The sequence below is a fragment of the Gallinula chloropus genome (genome assembly GCF_964237585.1).
Source record: "Gallinula chloropus genome assembly, chromosome: 4".
NCBI lineage: Eukaryota > Metazoa > Chordata > Aves > Gruiformes > Rallidae > Gallinula > Gallinula chloropus.
Window position 1 is genome coordinate 46,514,828 of NC_140088.1, and position 22,144 is coordinate 46,536,971.

The 22,144-nt window shown below is 39.2% G+C and overlaps 1 protein-coding gene across 2 annotated transcripts in view; it reads left to right on the top strand.

Annotated features, from left to right (window-relative positions):
* The window catches only part of ANO3 (anoctamin 3), a gene marked incomplete at both ends in the record, with an annotated part of 221,817 nt that extends 199,877 nt beyond the window's left edge, over positions 1-21,940 (top strand). For both annotated transcript variants that reach the window (XM_084263699.1, XM_084263700.1), the window contains 13 exons: positions 4,457-4,539; positions 5,490-5,630; positions 9,524-9,688; positions 10,964-11,000; positions 12,513-12,624; positions 13,871-13,928; positions 14,745-14,842; positions 16,621-16,766; positions 16,874-17,026; positions 17,674-17,821; positions 19,586-19,666; positions 20,485-20,590; positions 21,758-21,940. In XM_084263699.1, coding sequence (XP_084119825.1) covers positions 4,457-4,539; positions 5,490-5,630; positions 9,524-9,688; positions 10,964-11,000; positions 12,513-12,624; positions 13,871-13,928; positions 14,745-14,842; positions 16,621-16,766; positions 16,874-17,026; positions 17,674-17,821; positions 19,586-19,666; positions 20,485-20,590; positions 21,758-21,940 — 1,511 coding nt within the window. The remainder of the gene's footprint in view (positions 1-4,456; positions 4,540-5,489; positions 5,631-9,523; positions 9,689-10,963; positions 11,001-12,512; positions 12,625-13,870; positions 13,929-14,744; positions 14,843-16,620; positions 16,767-16,873; positions 17,027-17,673; positions 17,822-19,585; positions 19,667-20,484; positions 20,591-21,757) is intronic.
* Positions 21,941-22,144: the final 204 nt, after the last annotated feature.

Below are 22,144 nucleotides of genomic sequence, written 5' to 3' on the forward strand. Positions count from 1 at the left end.
ATAATTCATATTTCTCCTCTGTTCACAGCTAGCAATCTGATGAGTGCAAGTGCACTGGCAGAGCTACTGAACTGTGTATTTGCTGTTATTATTCAGTACAGCCAAACTCAGCAGAAGCAATAACGATGTAGCAATACTTTCCTTACAGAAATTTGGTATAAAATAGCATTCAGAGAATAATTCCCTTCGCCACCCCTGCGACCCTTCAGTGTTTAAAATGGGCTCTGAGCTGACTCCGAGTGAAATTCTGTACTTGATTGATAAGGAGCATAAATGCAAATTTGAATGAAATACTGTCACTGTTTATGATTACTGCCTCCTTGATTTAATGTTTTGAATCATGGAACAGGGTAATTTACAATTATTTTGTCAGAAATACACTCTTAAGTAGAATTTGGCTGCAACAGCACCAATTGACTTCTAGAAGACTGTATAAAACAATGATGGAATTACTAATCAGCTCCACTAATAAGTATTTAAAAATGCCTCAGACTTACCTTTGAGCTCTGCAAACTATGCAACAACAACCTGTCAAAATACTTCTCTGTCCCAGGGTCCAATTAGTCTGGTGGGAAGACCGTGGGTACAATAAATGTGGCAGCGTGACACTGGTCAGAAACGCGCTGTACGGGCAAGGTGAGGTGGGACAGCCCTTCACAGCAAGGAAGGCGTACCTGGAAACCAGCCTGACCAACTTCAGTGCTGTCATGAGCATGCTCCATTATTACAGATTCCACAGAAATTGCAGTATTTATGATGAAGTGGGTAGTCAGTGCTTATTGCTTAATCCTTTGTAAATCTTTGAACTTTCAGAAGGGTGACTGTTTTCTATAAACTGTAGAAGCTGTTGTTCCATGTACTATGCAATTATTAATTTCACAAAAGATATCAGCTTATTATCACAGGCTTTCCTATGGTACACTCTGTGAGATGAGAAATGGAAAGGCTTGTCTTTAACCACAAAAAACACCAAAACAAACCCACAGCAAAATAAGAAAAACATGCTGTTGGGAATGCAGCTAGAAAATCTGATCTCCAAATATGTTCATGTTTGCAGTAATTTAAGATAATTGAATCAAAATTTTCTGAATTTATTGGATGGTTACAACTGACTCTTACAAGTCTTACTCCTCACTTTAGGTTTTATATAAATGATTTGGATTAAAGTAAGGATAAGAAAGTCAGGCAGATCATATGTAACTTAATAGGCAGGTCTAGTCAACCCGTGACCTTTCCTTTCTTTCTTGCTTTATGTATATTTATTCTAGGCTGGTATGTGGTGAAGAGCAACTCAGAAATGTTTCAGTATTGTGTGACTCTTTGAGTGGAATGCCATGATGTTGTTATCTGTTTCCACTTTAAATTTTTAAGGAATCAAGTGCAAATACTATTTCAGAACTTATCCTTGAGATAAGCATCGAGGATGTGGCTACACAGGAGGTGTTTCTATGAGAGCAACTAGCAGTGTTTTCTTGAAAATACTGCAGTGGACAAGTAAAAGGTGTGCTGTGAAATGGATCAAGTTTTATCCTTTCTTGTACCCCTTTTTGGGAGGTAAATGAATTGGTGTGGTGTGGGGTGGGGTGGTCTGTGAGAGGAGGGAGGAGGAATTGACACTGAGTCTTGGTTTTCTTTGGAATCTAGCATTCTCTGCAGAGAGTCTATCAGCAGGCTTCCAACTCGAGTTTATTGCTGTGTCTGGGTGGACATACATCTGACAGATTGACCATGAGATCTGAAAACAAGCACCACAAATTTTGTGTCCAAATTTGGATCTTATGCAGCATTAAGCAAATGACAAGTGAAGTACTTAGGTCAACAATACACTTCACACCAATGCTCACACCTTATGGTGCTGAGAAGCCTTTCTGATAGTTTTTTAAAATGAAAGGTTGTTTAAATAGATACTGATATTTCAAAAATAACAAGACCTTAAATATATAGGCTGCAATTCTGCCAAAGTGTATCTGTGACAGTGGTATGAAAGACATACCTGTCTAGTGCTGCTCCGAGCCTTGGCATCGGGCTTGGGAAGGCATGTTCACTCACTCTTCTGTGCATTAGCAGTTTAACTCAGCTCTTACGAAAAGGCCTGAGTGACTTAATGCCTAGTAGAGGATGCTATGTTTGTTACTCAGTTCTCAGCTAAGAGTCATGTACCTGCGGTGAGGAGCAAGGATGCTGGTGCTGAGCTGGCCCACTGTTCCTGGAAGGTGAAACCGCCAGCAGCGAGCCTGAGTGCGAACAGATTCAGATATGGAGGCAAGGTGATTCAGAGCACTCCAGGAGAGGGAGAGCTCTCATTCAGCTGCAGCCTGTATTGATTACAACAGTTTCAATTCTGAAGAGTGTCTCAGTCATAGATGCGGTACCAAATCCGTAGGACTGTTCTATTGCATAGCTTATGTGTAAGGGAGTCTGAATAGAACTGAAGTAATTGAGCAGAGTATTCAGAGGGGGCCAGGCTGGCCATGGGCAAATTCTGCAGAGAGGCAGTGGAGACAGGCCCTAGCTCCTTACTGAAAATCCTCTTTGCAATGATTTTTTTAGGGAATGAAGACAACACTAATTTTGACTCATGAAACATTTGGAAGAGATGTGTTCATATAATAGGTTCTCTGAGTTCTTGGTTTTGTTTGGGTTTGTTTATTTTTCTGCTGGCTTTTTCCCTACCATTTAACAGCAGCCATTTGTCATTTCTTCTTCCTGACAGTGTCAAACTTTTGTTTTGCTTTTTGATTGTATCAAAACACAACTAATGTTTCCTGTCCATCTTAACCATTAAACATCAGTCAACTTGTCAAGATGAAGAACTGTGTAAAGCACATCTAGAGTTTTTTGTTTATCATCATTGCAAGTAATGACAGCGTAAGGGCAGCAAACATGAGAAAATAACTAAGGATTGAAAGAAACTTTAGGAAGTGTGCAGCAGGCAAAACTGCAGGCTGTATTGCAGAGCACTGAATAACAGGTTCCTAAATGAATGGGTCTGTCCCAAAGTGCTGGGAAGGGGTGGGGAAGTACACCATATAATGTGGGATTTATAGTTCAGAACAGAAATGTGAGCTATAAAATGAGAGACAATGTGCTTGGGGAAAATCACGAGAGGCACCAGCTAATGTTTTCTGTAGGACACCAGAGGCTTGTTTGTGACCATCTAAACTAAATTATCCAGAACTTCTGAGCAGCAGAATTAGGCAGAAAGAAGCTCAGCCAGGTCAAAGCAATGTAAGAACATGAGCGTTCTTATAATGATGTACAAATATTAGTCATCTATTGTAGGTCTTATTTTTTTTACAGAAGTAATCGAGAAAAGTCAAGGATTAGCGTTTTCAGAGCTGGAAGATGAGGGTAAGAGATGAGTCAGTAAGAAGTGTGTAGCAACTAGGACTGCAGGGACTCAATTGCAGAGTCATCAGTGACGGGTGGCATTAGCAGTGTGATAAAGGCAAGATGGGAAGGATTCAGGCATCATGTAGAACTGGACAAATATTGAATTTCAAATTTCTGATGGTTAGAAATGATTCTTCTGAGCAGTTGGCTTGCCAGAAGGAAGCAATCTTTCCTCACTCCTTATTTGAAATCATTCTTTTCTGGGGAACAATTGGAGAGTCCCATGTTCTGTCAGGAATCCCACCCAGACAAGATGTCTTGCCCTCAGTGGCAACTACAGTGTAGGGGAAATTTGGCTTTATTTATTTCTTGCAAATATTATTCTAAGGCCTACTAAAAACATCGTGTACATGAAAGATCTGATTATGATCTCTCACATAGATCAGAAATTATTGTTTAATTATGAGGGTGGTGAGGCGCTTGAGGGTGGTGAGGCGTAGATTGCCCGGAGAGGTTGTGGAAGACCAGGTTGGATGGGGCTTTGGTCAGCCTGGGCTAGTGAGTGTGTCCCTGCCCATGGCAGGGGGTTGGAACTTTGAGGTCCCTTCCAACCCAAAGCATTTTAGGAGTCTGTGAAAAAAATATTTTAGTAGTGAAGCTACTCCAATGTAAAGCTGGTGTATCTGTGAAAGAAAGGAGATATATGGTCTTGATTCAAGCTGAATAAAATATCAGAATTTAGCTCTTGATTAATAGACACCATTGTGTGTGCTTATCCTTCATTCTTCTAGGAAATATTTTAAACCATACGTGTTTTGAACAAAATTAAAAGCAGATTGGTCATCTAAAACGGAAGGCAGTGTCTCATATTGACAGGTATCTATCTCTGTACTGATATAGTAGACAGAAAAAAAAATACTCTTGGATAAAGATTGTAAAATAGTGTTCCAACTTTAACAGTGATTATCCTGAAGTTGCTTATAGTTTTCAGATTCTGTGGAGGAAAACAGCCAGAAAGCGGTTAATTGCAGTTACCATCTCATATGTTGCTGATTTTCTTGAGATCTGCATGGCAGTTTTTCTTTCTTTTCCATAATTAAAATACTATTGATCATTTCCACAGCTACAGTCTTTCTAGAATTTTGGAAAAGAAGGAGAGCTGTATTAACCTATGACTGGGACCTCATAGACTGGGAAGACGAAGAGGTAAGACTAAACATAAGTAAACTTGTAAATCTTCCTATCAGCACGATTTAAGTGTAAATATCAACATATACTGTACACCAGTAACCTGTCCTTCAGATTACATTTTTATTTATAACACTAGTTTTATATTTGAGACTGTAGAAGGATACTTTGCCCTTTGCAACTAGCATTACAATTCCAAATATAACTGTGCATTTATTAAAAGTATCCTTTGAAAATTTGAGTGTAAATACTGCACATAGAGTGGACAGGAGCTACTGCTGTAGTCGTCACAGATGCCTTTCAATTTTAGGGTTTCTTGTACTGGGAATTCCTTATCCTGCCTAAAAACAGGGCTCAGGTGAGCAAAGGAACAGGAACTAGATTTTATATCTTTGAGAGGCACAATTTATCCTTTAATATTCTATTAGGATCAGCAGTAATCAAATTGGTTTATTACTTCATAAATCACTAGTTGGTTTATTATTTCATAAATCGCTAGTGAGTGTAGCTGTAATTGAACTATATTGGTGACCCAAATGCACTTAAGTGTGTAGAGACTTTATCATTACTTGTTTTATAACTTTCCATAGATGCATGGGTACAAGCTGGTGGCTTTTAATAGATTGTTAAAAAAAACATCATCATAACTGGCATTATTTTATAGTTTTCTTACCAGTTTCTGCAGAGGTACTAGTTTTTAAGTAATTGTTATGATCCATGATCCTTTTTAACAACCTTATGTAGTGGGGAAGGCTCTTATGGTTTCTGTTCTTTGTTGGTCTTTGGCACTGTTTCCAAGGATTTTCAGAAGGGCAAATTATTTGGGTGTTTCAGTTGGAGCATTTAAGAAAACAAATCTGTATCAGTATAAATTTCTTTCTGTGTACCACATATAAGCTTGGGGTTTTTTTATATACAGTTCAATGAAGTAAATTATAAAGTAAATGGAAACTACGTTGTCATTCCAGGAAGAGCTGCGCCCCCAGTTTGAAGCTAAATATTCCCAAGTGGAAAGAGTAAATCCCATCACAGGAAAACCTGAACCTTTTCAACCTTTCCCTGATAAGCTCAGTCGACTGATGGTGTCTGTCTCAGGAATATTCTTCATGGTAATGCTTAATAGTATTGGAATAATTGTAGCCATTAATCTTATTCCTTTGTAAATAGAAATTCAAATCATGAATTGGGCAACCTGGTCTAGTGAACGTGTCCCTGCCCACAGCAAGGGGGGTGGAACTACATGATCTTTAAGGTCCCTTCCAACCCAAATAATTCTATGATTCGATGATTCATTAGGATTAGTGGATTTCTGTAATACAGGCAGAACTGATTGTCTCAGTCTTACTGCTTGTTTATGGATCACTTTGTTTCAAAAGATATACTATATTTCATAGAATCATAGAATCATAGAATTGTAGGGGTTGGAAAGGACCTCAAGAGGTAATCGGGTCCAACCCCCCTGCCAAAGCAGGCTCCCTAGGACATATCACTCAGATAGACGTCCAGACGGGTCTTGAATATCTCCAGAGATGGAGACTCCACCACCTCCCTGGGCAGCCTATTCCAGGGCTCTGTCACCCTCACTGTGAAAAAGTTCTTCTGCATGTTGGTGCGGAACTTCCTATGCTCCAACTTGCAGCCATTGCCCCTTGTCCCATCCCCACAGACCACTGAAAAGGGGCTGGCTGATTCCCCCTGCATCCCCTGCTTAAGATAATTATAAACTTTAATTAGGTCCTCCCTTAGTCTTCTCTTCTCAAGGCTGAAGAGTCCCAACTTACTCAGCCTATCCTCATAGGGGAGATGTTCCAGGCCTCTAATCATCCTCGTGGCCCTTCTCTGGACTCTCTCCAGGAGATCCCTGTCCTTTTTAATCCAAGGAGCCCAGAACTGGACACAATACTCCAGGTGGGGCCTGACCAGGGCAGAGGGGGAGGATCACCTCCTTTGACCTGCTGGCTATACTCCTCCGGATGCACCCCAGGATCCCATTGGCTCTCTTAGCCACCAGGGCACACTGCTGGCTCATAGCCAACCTGTCATCTACCAGGACCCCCAGGTCCTTCTCCACTGAGCTCTTCTCCAGCAGGTCATCCCCCAGCCTGTACTGATACAAATGGTTGTTCCTTCCCAGGTGCAAGACTCTAGACTTGCCTTTGTTGAACCTCATCTGGTTTCTCACTGCCCAGCTCTCCAGCCTGTCCAGGTCTCGCTGGATGGCAGCGCAGTGTTCCTGCGTGTCAGCCACTCCTCCCAGCTTTGTATCATAGGCGTACTTGCTGAGGGTGGATGCTATTCCCTCATCAAGGTCGTCAATGAAGATATTAAACAGAACTGGACCCAACACTGAGCCCTGGGGAACACCGCTAGTAACAGGCCTCCAGTCAGATTCTGCTCCTCAAATCACAACCCTCTGGGCTCGGTCCGACAGCCAATTCTCAACCCACCTCACTGTCCACTCATCTATCCCATGCTTCCTCAGCTTTGCTATCAGGGTGTCATGGGAGACAGTATCAAAGGCCCTGCTGAAGTCAAGGTAGATGACATCCACTGCTCTCCCTCCATCTACCCAGCCTGTTATGAGATCATAGAAGGCTATGAGATTGGTCAAGCATGATTTCCCCTTGGTGAATCCATGCTGACTACTCCTCATGACCTTCTTCTCTTCCAATTGCTTGGAGATGGCATCCAGAACAAGCTGTTCCATTACCTTTCCTGGGACAGAGGTGAGGCTGACTGGCCTATAGTTACTAGGTTCCTCTTTTTTGCCCTTTTTAAAGACTGGAGTGACATTGGCTATCCTCCAGTCTTCAGGCACTTCTCCTGTCCTCCAAGACCTGTTGAAGATGATAGAGAGCGGCTCAGCAATCACCTCCGCCAGCTCCCTCAGCACATGTGGATGAAACCCATCAGGGCCCATGGATTTGTGTGCATTAATCCCTTTGAGCCACTCCTGGACCTCCCCTACCTCAACCAGTGGGAAATTCTCCGTTTCCCAAACACTCCAACTTTCATACAGGATCTGTGGGTCCCGAGGGGCCTTTGAAGTGAAGACCGAAGCAAAGGCAGCATTCAGTATCTCCACCTTCTCAGCATCCCCCGTTACCAGGACACCCTCCTCATTCAGCAAGGGTCCTACATTATCCCTGGTCATCCTCTTACTATTCACGTATCTAAAAAAACCCTTTTTATTATCCTTTATGTCCCTTGCCAGCTTCATTTCCAAGAGGGCTTTAGCCTTCCTAGTTGCATCCCTACAGGCCCTGACCACATTCCTGTATTTTCCCCAGGTGCTCAGACCCTTTTTCCACAATTCATAGATCTTCTGCTTCTCTTTGAGTTTACTCTTCCTCTGCCTCTCTTTACTTCTGCTTCTCCTTCCCGATTTCTTACTCAAAGGGATGCATTGTTCCTGTGCTTGGAAGAAGCACTGTTTGAATAATAGCCAGCTCTCCCAGGCTCCCATTCCTTCCAACAGTGTAGCCCACGGGATAGCCCCTATTAAGTTGCGGAGGAGATCAAAGTTAGCTCTTCCAAAATTCAGGGTAGCTATCCTACTTTTTGGCTTGTTTCTTCCACCCAGGATCTTGAACTCGACCATTTTATGGTCGCTTTGTCCTAAGCTGCCCCCGACCTTCACTTCCATAACGAGCCCATCCTTGTTAGTGAAAACAAGGTCCAGCACCCGCCCTCCCCTTGTAGGCTTCTGCACCATCTGTAGCAGGAAATTGTCTTCAACACACCGCAGAAATTATCTGGACTGCATACGACTGGCCATGTTGCTTGCCCAGCAAATATCTGGATAGTTGAAGTCCCCCATAAGGATCAGTGCCCGGGATCTTGAGGCTGTTTCTAACTGCTTATAGAATGCATTATCAACCTGCTCCTCTTGATCAGGGCACCTATAGCACACTCCCCCAACAATGTCACACATAGCAGTTTGCCCCTTGATTTTAACCCACAAGCACTTGATGGATGGTTCATCCTTCCCCAGGTGGAGCTCAATACATTCTAGGTGCTCTCTCACATAAAGAGCAACTCCCCCACCTCTCCTCCCTAGCCTGTCTTTCCTAAAAAGCACGTAGCCATCCATGAGAGCATGCCAGTCATCCAGGTTGTCCCACCACGTCTCTGTGATTGCAATGAGATCGTGGCCCTGCAACCGCACAAAGATCTCTAATTCTTCTTGTTTGTTCCCCATGCTATGTGCATTTGTATAAAGGCATTTTAGTGGGGCAGCAGATGTAGGTACCCTCAACAGCCCACAGTGAGATTTCTGACAGGGGACTGGCAAAAGTGGCTCCACTGAGGAGTAATCAGGGCAATCCACAGAATTTCCCCTACTGTCACGTGGAAAAACGTCCCCAAGTCCACCACTGTGCTTTTGGTATTTACCTTTTTCCACCATCAGCTCCCGCTGTGACTCCCGAAGTACTTGCCTAACCCCAGCAGCCTTCGTGGTATCCCCTTCCCCCTTCCTAACTAGTGTAAAGCTCGATCGATGAGCCCTGCCATCTCCTGGGCAAGGATCCGCTTTCCTTTATGGGACAGGTGAGCCCCCTCAGCAGTCATCATGCCAGGAGCAGAGTGTACACCATCCCCTGATCAAAAAACCCAAAGTTCTTCTGCTGGCACCAGCCTTTCAGCCTCACATTCAACTCGTGGGTTCTCTTGTCCTGCTCTGAGCCCCTCCTCCCACAAGTGGGGATAGAAGAGAATATTATTTGGGCTCCCCCCCCTCAACTAAGCGCCCCAGGTCCCGGAATCCCCTTTTGACAGCTTGCAGGCTACACTTTGTGATCGCATCCCAAAGTTTTCTATTATATTATATTTCTATTGTAAAAGAACAGTAAAGAAGTGTTTTAATTCAGCAGTCTTGTATTTTTGTTCTCTCAAAGTCTATTCAGCAAAACAAATAGGAATCCTTAAAACACTTTTTAATTTATTATTTCAGTGAACAGTATTTAAGATATAGTTTATTCTTTTCTAAAATCTCCTGTAGATCTCACTGGTTCTCACTGCAGTGTTTGCAGTTGTGGTGTATCGTCTGGTAGCCATGGAACAGTTTGCTTCTTTCAAGTGGTATTTCATCAAGAAGTATTGGCAGTTTGCAACATCTGGCACTGGAGTCTGTATCAATTTCATGATCATCATGTCACTCAACGTTGTAAGTCTTCTGAGAGATAAAGGAGAGATAAATTTAACAGCCTGATTTTTACTGCATATTAGATATATGCAAGTTCTTGCTTATTCACATAGCAGTGCCTTGAAGCTAATATTTCAGGTTTTTTTTCCTTATCTAATGCTGTGTTTGTCAGTGCTTTTCTCTACTGTCTGGCTCTAATTTGTCACTACACGTTTGCTTATGTCACCAAGTCAAAGTGGTACAGACTACTGCTTTCTATGTTTGCATTTGGTTTTTACATTACCTTTTACAATACATCTCTAAATAGAACTTAATTATTTTCTTGGCTGACACTTTTCTGGGTTTCTTTAATCGATATTAAAGAAATATTTTCTTTTTTCCAGTGCAGCTGTGATCTGAGTGTTGTATAGTCCCAGAATCACCGTGATGCATGATTTTGGTTTAAGCTTTCCCTGCCATGTAACAGCACAGGCTTAATCATTTACTGTGATAGTACAATGTACATTGATATAAACTGTTCCTTCAAATGCAATAGAAGTTATCATTTTTCTGTTAACATGCAGGCAGAAACAGGTAAAAAGGAGTAATAGCACAATTGCTTTTAATTCTGTTAAGAGGCAGGTTGTGCACTTGCTGCAATCAGAAAGCATTTTTCAAGATGGATTGTCATGTGTTTATTTCTGTTATTACATATGATAATTCTAAGTTATTAAATGTATACTCAAGTGAACAGGCTATGGAAAACCTATTGAAAATAACTTGCTATTAATAATAAATGCTCAAGGAAACATTTTTCAGAGTTGCTAACTACCTTGGGCTGTGTCATTTAAAATAAATACAATAATCAATACATAGACCAATACGGAAGTTATCAGCAGGAAAACTTCACCAGCATGCACATTCATACAAAGGAAAATTGTATTGTGTAACAGCTTTTGCCTGCTGTTATATTACATAGGTTTGTTCCCAAAGCTAGAGGATAAACATCTGACTGCTGATTAAGAAAGCAGTTGATGTCTGAACACTTCTCATGATCTGTTGGCTCTTCATAAACCTTTACTGTATGTTAATGTATATACATACGTCATATATTTACATGAATAGAGACAACAGGACAGTAGCAGTTCAGTGACATTTTTATAGGAAATTATCCACACACATTCCTTTTCTGCCCAGATATCTTGATGCTGTAGGATAACAGAGCACCTGTGCTTTTGATGCTTGTTTTCATTCAGGATTTGACATCACAGCAGGCAAGATATGTTACACTTACACCTTTTCTTGTTTCTGTTTTAGGTATATGAAAAAGTTGCCTATCTCCTGACAGACTTGGGTAAGTCTTTGAGTGGTATGGTTCTTGCTAGGTACCTTTTAATTGCTATAAAGTAGGGTTTTGAAAACTTAATCTATTCACAGGATGATACTGGCTTTTCCGTAAGCAAGTAGGGAGAAGTGTCAGGGAATGAAATTATATGAGTATTTCACTAGGAAATAATAGAAAATAATTGTGTTCACTTTTCTACTTCTACCTTTTTTTATTATCTCATGAAAAAATGTTATTTCATAATATAACAAAAGTCAAAACATCATTTTCTTAGAATGCTGTAACAATTTTTTTCTGGTTTTCCATTTTTCCCATATCCTTGGTTATATTTTATACAATTTTCTAATTTGAACACTGATATGGAAAAACAGGTTAAGTTAAAATTACATTATCAAAGATAAAAATCTTGACATAAACTTTAACCTAGCTCTAATTCTGTCACATTAAAAATTTATACTGAAGCCTCTAGTCGTAATTCAGTCATAGAGGTAAAGCTTTCTAGCTTATAGAAAACAAGAAAGCAAAGACAGCATTTAAGATCTACTTGGTGTATATGTTATCTTTTCAGTGTTTCTTCTTACATGCTGTGTTTTAGTCCATGTGAAAATACGCAGTTGATCTTGTAATTTAAAAGCCTTATCACTGCTTAAATTGAACATCTCCCTCTTCTGGTTAAAGTTATAAAGAGTGTGCAGTAAAGATGCTCGAAACTTCAGATAACTTGCAGTTTAACAGCTTAGAAAGATTTGGAATGTATTGTCAATTTAGTAAAATTAACTGATATGTATTCCTATTTAACTTTTAAATATATTGGTACAGACCAGGGAAGGGGAAAGAAAATACTGATTTTATTTAAGATTAAGATTTTTTTCCCCAAAAATATGAAATAATTTTAAAAAAACCCAAAACCTTAACTTCTGAGGAACAAGTGTCCATTTGTAAAGCTACTATCCTGTACATGTATATCCTGATTTTACTCATCATTAGACTAAAATAAAGAAGTAGAAATAGTAACTGAAAAATCCACGCAGTTTAGACTTCCAACTTGTATGTGTGCTTTAAAACTTTATTCCAAATTTGATACACCCATTGAAGAAATTTGAAATCTTTACTGAAAAAAAAAAATCATTATCATGGAGTTCTAATTCAGACATAAATTGTCTGAACCATGACATTGTCTTTTGTTGGGTTGGTTTGGGGGTTTTTTTTGTGTGGAACTTTTTCATGGAAATGGAACAGGTATCTTCCCATAGAGTTGTTTCCTATTCTGCACCAAGGGGCTTTGTGCCTCCTGTTTCTTTATAGAACCAGTGTATTCTGAGCTGAGACGATGGTTTCATGGCCTGCAGACTGAATGCTCTGAGGAGCAGGGGGAGGGGAGGGAGAAACAATTGCAACTTGATGAGGCATTATGGCTTGAAATCATCAATAGTTTTATTAGTGCTGATTGAACTGTAAGCAAAGTTAGGCATAACTCGATTTCATTTTTGTTTATATAATCTATATTGTGCCTTTCTGCAGAGCACCCTAGGACAGAATCTGAATGGGAAAACAGCTTTGCTTTGAAAATGTTCCTCTTCCAGTTCGTCAACTTGAACAGCTCCATTTTTTACATTGCATTTTTTCTTGGCAGGTACGTTATTTCTGCTAACTTCTCTTCAGTGAAAACTTGCACAGAATTCTTAATCCTTCCTAATTTTGTAGGTTTAAAGAAAATACAATGCCAATTCAAACTGTAAGACTTAGATACAAGTCAGTTTCTGAGGATAATGGATAACGTAAAATTAATTTTTAACTGTATCTGAGGGTTGGACCCTTTAAATCTTTACTCATTAAACTAGACAGTAAAAAGTCCACATTTTTGAGTCATCTATGTGTGAATTTGCCACTGAGTGAGAATTCAGAACATTTGAAAATACAACTGCTTCCTCTGTATTTAACCATGCACTGATAGGCTTTATTCATTCTTTCCTTATTTATTCCCCTTTGGTTACGTTTCCCAGGATCCATTTGTATAAACAGTAAATACTGTCTGGCAGGTTTTATACAGGAGTAGAAGTCAGAAATTCTGGCTGAAAGTTTTGTGTGTATCTTTAGCTTAGAGCTTGAGATACTGTGCAGGTCTAATCTTGCTTCATCTTCACTTCAGTTTCTATATGACCAGCCTTACCATTCCTCCAGAACCTGAAGACTATTTCACAGTGCCACCTATAAAGTTTTATAATCATTTCAGTTCGGGATGGTTTGAAAGAAAAAAAACACCAAACATCTAGTAAGGACTTATTAATATCTGTTTGTTATATCCAGTGATGTGTTTTTCATACAATTTCTAAACTACATTGTATCTTGGTATCGCCTGTGTCTGGTAGGACCAGGCATGGAGTCCTTTTCTGTCTCATCTATAACTTTCACTGAGGTCTTTAAGAATTTTGATTCGGTTTGTTAGAGCAGAATCTGTTAGATCTGAAAAAGGCCTTTAGTTATGATCAGCTTGGAAGTGATTTCATGCTTGTATGTCCATGTCTAAGGGTGTAAACCAGTGACAATATCACGTGGGCAAGCAGGTCCCTGTGCTGTAGTAAATTCTTGTGTATCACAATGGCTTATCTTCTTAGAAGTAGATTAGAGAGCCTGAACATCTAGTATCTAAAATCTAAAAAAGGTTTTTGTTCTGGACATAATAGAAGCTTGGGATTGCTTGCAAAATTGGGGTACTTGTTTGCATTCTGAAACTACCATACCCTACAGATACCAGATTTAAGGCTGTGTGATTTAATCTCTTTATATTTCATGAGTTTGCTCAGTGGGTATTGTGAAATAACTACTGATACAGGGTGTTCTTGGACTGTCCACTGAGAAACAGAAACCTTGTTTTCCAGATTTGCAGGCCGCCCAGGAAAATACAACAAGCTTTTTAACAGGTGGAGACTGGAAGAGGTAAGCAGTCCCATTCTGTGTTCCTGTGAAATTTCCATGAGTTAAGAGGAAATGGCTAAAGGACATGAATTCTGTCCAGTTTGAAAGATTTATTATTCCCTCTGAATGCAGTGAAAAGTAAACTCTTATTTGTAGCAAAAGAAGCAGGAGATGAGTTCCTTCTGCATTCTCCACTGTGCAGAGTAACTGCCTGAGACATACTGTTCTTTATGCCTCTCTTGTTAGGAAAAGCAAACAGTGGTAATCCATTACCTTACAGGCAGTATGAAGCCCTATGTGATTGGTATCTCCTGGGTCTGTAGAATTTTTGGATGGAGAACATAAATAAAATGCCTTCAACTTTTTGATCATCTGCTTAAGTTTCTGCCAGTGGGAAAATACTAATTTAAAAGAAGACTAATTTAACTTGAGTTTAGTTAGAATTGTACATTCCTTTGTATCACTAGCATGCTGAAGTTCTCTCTGAATCGGGTTTCTTCTGTTAAACCTTGATAGCCACAGAGTAAAATACCATAACTTTGTATTCCATGGTCTAAAAATAATTTCTGTAATTACTAAACCATTTAATATGATAATTTGTGTACTTGGGATACTGGTAGCAGAGATTCAGCTGTGAAGTCTCTGTTCAGTCTTAGAATATTACAAAAGAAATATTGTTCCGTTCTTTTGAAATGAATGTCAATATGGTGATAGGCGCTTTATATATAAAAATATAAATACATATATATATCTTAGGTATTACAATCCAGTTCTCAAAGAAAAAGTATGTCTAAAGGTGTTTGAACTGAAGTCTGATTTTTTTCCATTTCATTTCAGTGTCATCCCAGTGGTTGTTTGATAGATCTGTGTTTGCAAATGGGAGTCATCATGGTTCTGAAACAAATGTGGAACAACTTCATGGAACTAGGATATCCGTAAGTTCAGATGTTAAAACTTGTTTTACAAACAGTTGTTACATGTTAATGTGATTCACTGATAGGGAAAAGCGTTTTTTCATTTGAGTGGAGGATTGAATTTTATCATTAATTGGAATTTATCGTCATTATCATTAATTGATGAAGGCAATGAACAGCTGAGGTAAGGATCTCTGGAAGTGTGTGTTTATAATCGCATTAAATGGGATACTTCAGCAGTTGAAGTTTACATGCTGTATGTCGTTACTCAAAACCTAATAATCAGTGCTGACTTTCTACCTTCCCTGAAGAGTGAGGAGGACTTACTACTAGTGCTTACAGACGGCTTGTGCTCAGTACTAGCTGTGAGGCCTAAAAATACAGTTGTTAAATATATAACTGGCTCTGTGTTCTCCCACTATGTGCTGGGCGAAGCAAAGGGTATAAATAGTCCAAAATAACTATTTCAAGTACAGTACATGTTTGGAGAATGTTTCCACTTTTCACATCTCACATAGTGTAACTTTATTCCCAAGGGAAGCATTAACTGCTGGTCTAAGATAAAGCTTCTCAGGGTATGTTAGCCATCTAAATAATTTATTGTAATTTTATTTTCCATAGTGCAAACAGAACTTTTCAGCTACTGAAGAGAGTAATGGGCTAAGAGCCTTATAGTGCTCTTAAAAATGAAAGAATATGTCTTCAGTGAAAGGTTGCTCATGAAATATTAATTTAATCAAAGTTTCAACCTTGGAAATATGTCAGGAAGGATTATGTTCACAATGTACAGTCATTCTGCAACTGAGGGCAATGCACTGTACTGATGCGGATTTCTGACAAGAAACGTACTTGAAGTATCAGGCATCCCATCTTCTCAGCCCAGCAGCATCCTAACTCTGTCTCGAATTTATTTTGGAACACGCTTACAGTCCTTTATGGAAAGCAGTGTTTTGTTTTGCTAAAACCATTGTTTGCATCTGAGGCCTTTCTATAACAAGACAGATCTAGAGCTAAACACAAGATTAGCTAGAGAAAGAAAAAGCAGCCTGTTAATAATTTAAAAAAAAACCCAATTATTTCCCATCTTCAATCTTTTTTCAGTAATGTCAAGAAACAAATAATAGCTTTTAATTGCCACCTGTGTCAGTATTAGGTAATGTTTTTGATTTTTATAACACTTCCATTTACAAGTCTGTTCACTACTTCGTGAAAGGACCTCTGCACATTTTATAAAAAGTAGTTTACATAGTTACATCTTCAGCAACTCCTCCTTAGACGCTTTTTCCTGCTTCAAGAACAAAATATTCTTTGGAACATCTAGATCCATATAGTTGTTTAAAGAACCATAGATATATTCTACTATTCAGTCATATTCTTATCAGAGCTCTTACAGAGCTCCACTGATTTGGGTTGTCTTTTACAGGATTAAAAATAAATCACTCTTTACTTTTTTAATGCTCTTGCTAGGCACAGTTTTTTTCCTGTTCTTCTTTTATTTATGCATGAAGGGAAGTCCTACAGAAAAAGTCTGTGCAAGCAAATTCTGTGTCCAGAAAGGCTTATTTATACAATGCCTAACTTGCTACCTTAACAATGTAATTAAAATCATAATACTGAATTGAGAACTTTAGAGGTTTTTTTAATTGAATTTTATATGATAATGTAAATATTTCCAGAAAATAGCTAAGTAAATATTCAGGTGCTATTCAAAATAGGCTTGCTTACTTTTAAACAATACCAGTAAGTAGTGTAAAGTACTGAGCTAGTGCAGTCAATAATCCTTTGTTTATCTAATAAAGTTTATTGCAGAATTGGTGGTCACGACGCAAAATGAAGAGAGGAGGACAACTAATGGAGCATAAAATTTCTCTACCTCAGTGGGAAAAAGATTGGAACCTACAACCTATGAATCTCCATGGTTTAATGGATGAATACTTAGAGATGGGTGAGCAAATTTAGGGAGATGTCAGTTTTCCTAAGAAACCGGAACTATGCTGCACGTTAAAAGATCTTTTGCATTTCCAATTTCTAAACATAGAAATGCCTGTCTAGTTTTACAGTTTGGCTTTACCACCATCTTCGTTGCTGCCTTCCCACTGGCACCTCTCCTGGCATTGCTTAACAACATCATTGAAATAAGGTTAGATGCATACAAGTTTGTCACTCAGTGGCGAAGACCTATGCCTGCAAGAGCAACAGATATAGGTGAGAGAACCTAGTGACTGTCAGATAGCATCTCTTTGTGTTTCCTTCTTTATTGTAGCTTAACCCTTGAAATGTGTCATGCACCAAGACCAAAATTGGTAATATAACCTACAGATCTCAGTGACAAATCTCCTGTTAAACAACAGACATATACTCAGTTGCTTAGCTGAGAGGACTCCTCAAATTTGCTTTCCATTTCCAGTAAGAGATTCTAATAGTTGGAATTTTGGCTTCTAAACTCCAGGTATAAAATACCATCCAAAAGTAATTGAATTTAAAAAATAAATATAAGGACTAAATTCACTTTGTATTTAAAACTGTATTTTAAAAAGAGAAAAAAGAAATCTCTTTCCAAAATCTTGTATTTTGCCTTTATAACCAAAAATCCGGTTATACCTGTGTTGCATAGCTCTTTCTTCTCAGCAGGGTGTGCCCTACTCTAAGGCTTCGTTCATGTGGATCTACTGGTGGCAGGCCTGTGGGGACATGGCTTAATCATGACTAGCTTTTCTGAGTGAATAATTCTTTCTCAAATAAGAAAAGAAAACTGTATGATTAATAATGACTGTAGTATCACTCATATTATTTTATATGACTTAATGTGGCTTAAAAACTAATGGCTTTGTGGTCATTTCTCTTGTTTCTAGGTATCTGGTATGGGATTCTGGAAGGAATTGGTGTTCTGGCTGTCATCACCAATGCCTTTGTTATTGCCATTACTTCCGATTACATTCCACGTTTCGTCTATGCATACAAATACGGTCCCTGTACAGATCAAGGCTACAGACAAGAAAAGTAATTCGGATATTCTTTATATATACACATATGTATATTTCAGCGTAAGCACACTTTTCCTGCTGTCTGTCTGTGTTAACATACTTAACATGTATCAGTCACATTTTACCTTTCACATCTGTGCAAACCTTCACAGGTGTTAAGCATGTGGAGATCCTGCCTACTAACTCCCCAGTTACAGATGTGGAAAATCATGTCTTCCTATCTGATTGCAATCAACTAAGTTCAGTATATATTTTAGCAGGCTTCAGGCTTTCTCTGGATAAGTTTTTCTTCTTTTCTGACATAGTGCTGAACTGTCTTCTCCCACCACACTCCCACACACGTTCCTGAACACTTTTTTAATCTTAATCTCTGTTCACCCTTGACCTTCTCTGCATGTGTCACTTCAGAAATGCTTGGAGCTGCGCTCCAGCAATATTGGCCTTCACACTGCTTAGCCTAGCTCTGTATGTAGTGTATCTTATTAGCATCAAGCAAGGTATCTTGCCTGTTTTTTGTGCCACCAGGGTGGTTTTCTGCACTTTTCTCCAGACACTTAACTGTGCGTCCACCATGCTCTGTCTGTGTTTCCTACTGTCTATCATGAAGCTTTAAATTCTCTAAATGATCACAGTGCTCAAGGGCATCCTTTCCTTCATTTGGAGCCAGTGCCCTACGGTGGTTTTGGAGGGGTTTATGTTGGAGGTTTGGGGTGTTATTTTTAATAGGCGATCATATTTACCTTGCAAAAAGGAAATACCATTTTGCTAATGTTATAGTATGTTCCACAAGTGCAACTTATCTTCTTTATTGCACAGAAGGAAGGGTAAGAGTGAAATCATGAAGGCTTGTCCACCAAGCCGGTAACACTACATTCACAGACTGTGCCTCAGCCCATACCACACAGGTCTGTCCTTCCTTCCCTCATTGTTCCACCCCTAATGATTCAAAATAGAGATTTACTCTTCCTGTGTTGTCACAGAAAGAGAATTTAAGGGCAAAAAGAATGAGGCAGGGTAGGACGAAAAGAGGCAGTAGTAGAAAAACGTTACTGCTTCATGTGCACTGCCAATTTAAGAGAACTGTGCAATTCTATTTCTTCTTTTGCCAGTAGTTATTTGAGGTGTCACAGAAAACCTAAAATCTGAGTATGTATAATAGGATTCTTAAAGCATATCCTTTTAAAATGTTCTCTGCCTTTTAGAAGGCCCTTGGTTAAATTACAGGACAGATTTCCAAGAAGATGGCTTGTCATATGTGCCCATGGTTTTCCAAAAACAGCCATGTGATTTCTGTCATTAATACTAATAAATCATTGCCTTTAAGACGGCTGATCTGTATGGACCGTTCATTATACTCTTGGTGAAAATTCTGTCTTGATTCAGTTCGTAAAACCAGACCTCTTTTTTTGTATGCTGCATGACTGTTGTTAGACTCTGCAAGGATTTTAAATTATTCTCCTCTCTGCCTCTCTAGCCATCTGTCTAAGTTCAATAATTTTAGGAGATGGTGAAGAACACTATAGCAACAATTTTTAATTCCTATCTTCTGCTAGATGAGAAGCAAACACGTGAAAAGCACTGAAAATAGGTTTTTATGAAAGAAAAATATGCTATTTGTTAATTTCCAATAAAACTTAGTTTCTCTGCCTAAAATTTTAGAATGGCTTTTCTCCTGATAAACAAATAATATGCTCACAAAATGTGGTAGAGTAATATACAGAATCTATGCTGTATAACCACTTTATGAAGAAGGTCCTGACCATATGTCTTTTCATTTCAGATGCTTGAAAGGATATGTCAACAGCAGTTTATCAGTATTCGATTTGAGTGAACTTGGGATGGGATACTCAGGATACTGCCGGTATGTTTCAACACTCTCTCTTTTGCAATACAGGCATAGACTTTAATACAGACATTAAATTGAAAGTCAGTGCTTAAATTACTTCTAGAATAGTTTAATTTTTGCCTGTAAAAGCACTGGGGTTCAAGTTTGCTTAACATGGGAGTCTCAGGTGCAAACTCTGTGCGGTGGGATGCAATCTAGCACACTGGAAGTCTGTGTTTTAGAACTCTTGCAAGAAATATCTTCCATGCTTCTATGAGTTATTTCATTTCAAATTTTCCCCAGCTGCCAAGAAGAGACAAAAATTCTTCTTTCAGTTTTGTTAAGCATTCTGAGGTTTATTAATTAAAATACACAGTTAACAGTTTTGTTGTGGCTCTAACCCAGGTCAAGTTCCCAAACAGTTCTGCAAGATGAATACAAGAAATTCAGCATAACATTTAAATAAGACACTGCATGAGTGCACTCCTCCTTGTTTCAGATTTAGTTTTATAGTGAGAGTTAGCTTGAATTGACTAAGAAGTTATGGAATCACGTTATATTTGTGCAAACTTTGTCTGGACAATATCAAATGCTTATAATCAAAGACAAGAACCAATTTAGAGTCAATTAATGCTCCAAGGTGTCACATTTGGAGCAACAAAACCAGTTGTTTGCTCTGGTCTTTTGGAAGCAAAAAGTGCCATCTTATAATCAGCCCTGTTTAATTGGCTGCATTGTGGACTATTCTTCAGTTTCTCGCCTTTTATCCACATCTGTGATAAGCTAGAAACTTTCCCACTGCCTTCAAGATTTTCAACACAGGCTAACTTACTGAGTTTTTCTTTGCTTTACAGGTATAGAGATTACAGAGCCCCACCATGGAGTTCAACTCCGTATGAATTCACTTTGCAGTTCTGGCATGTCCTGGCAGCGCGGCTGGCCTTCATCATAGTATTTGAGGTTAGTCGTGGAAAGGAACAGTTCCACTCCACCTCTTTCAAGGAATGGGACTCTTTCAAGTCCCAGAAATAAATTGTCAGGATCATCAACTGCTTGTATGTGACAGTCAAGAGTGAAGGGGAAAAAAATCACACCCCCCTAACCATTGCCAATCAGTGCACTGATCTTACAGTCCCTCCAAAGTCATCTTATAAATCATGTGGGTTCCCAACCCAATCTTTCATGATTTATTGAAAAAGAAGAAATACAACTTGTGTACGTTAAGCATAGTTATTACAAGTTGAAATATGTGTCAGGAAAATGATACAAGATTGTAGCCTAGTTTAAAGGTAGACGTGTGTGTACTAACTTTGAGGAACGTATTACATACTGTCCAAGAGTCATGTGGTGGTTACTCACTTGGATTACAAACTCTTAACAAAGACTGCTTGTAGGTACTGTTCACTTCCAATACTCAAATTAACAGATCCTTCAGTCACATCTTCATTTAGGTCATCAGATATACCTCAGTTTGACTTCTCAGAAAACTTCAGCATTTTCAGCTTTCTCAAAGACCATTTCTTATTCCCATGGGTGTGTAAATTAAAAAAACCAAAGGAGTCAGTCATTCAGTGAATCATAGAATCATAGAATGCATTAGGTTGGAAGGGACTAAAGGTCATCTAGTCCAAGCCCCCTGCAGCAAGCAGGGACATCTTCACTAGATCAGGTTGCTTAGAGCCCCATCAAGCCTGACCTTGAACATTTCCAGGGATGGGACCTCCACTACCTTTCTGGGCAACCTGTTCCAGTGATCCAACACTCTAATGTGGAACAATTTTTTCGTAATATTGAATCAAAATCTCCCCTTTTCCAGTTTAAAACCATTACCCCTCATCCTGTTGCTAAATGCCCTCTTGACTAGTTCTTCCTCAGCTTTCTTATAGGCACCTTTCAGGTATTGGAACACTGCTATAAGGTGTCGTGTGTGTCCCCCAAAGCCTTCTCTTCTCCAAGCTGAACAAGCCCAACTCTCTCAGCCTGTCTTCATAGCAGAGGTCCTCCAGCCCTTTGATCATTTTTGTGGCCAACTTCCCGTTTTGCCATGGACTTTCAGGCTCTGAAATATAGCCCTAGAAATGAATATACATGCATCTTTGAATCAATTATTTTTGTTCTTCCTTTCAGCACCTTGTTTTTGGAATAAAGTCTTTCATTGCCTACCTGATTCCAGACATGCCCAAAGACTTGTGTGACAGAATGAGGAGAGAGAAATACTTAGTCCAGGAAATGATGTATGAGGCTGAACTGGAGCATTTGCAGAGAGAAAGGAAAAAGAATGGGAAACAATATCACCATGAATGGCCTTAGTCACTACCATGCTGCAACAAAAAGTCTCTTTGGAAACTGGAGAGTGCAGTTACAAAATCAAGTCAGAGTCTGGCATCAGTGTGTGAGATTCACGGTATATATGTTCTTGCTGGGCAATACAGTTGCAGGTTTTGGTCAGAGCTGGAAAATAGATGCTTCTGCTGATGAAAATGAAGAGCCTTACCTGGTACTGGTCTGTGGTGA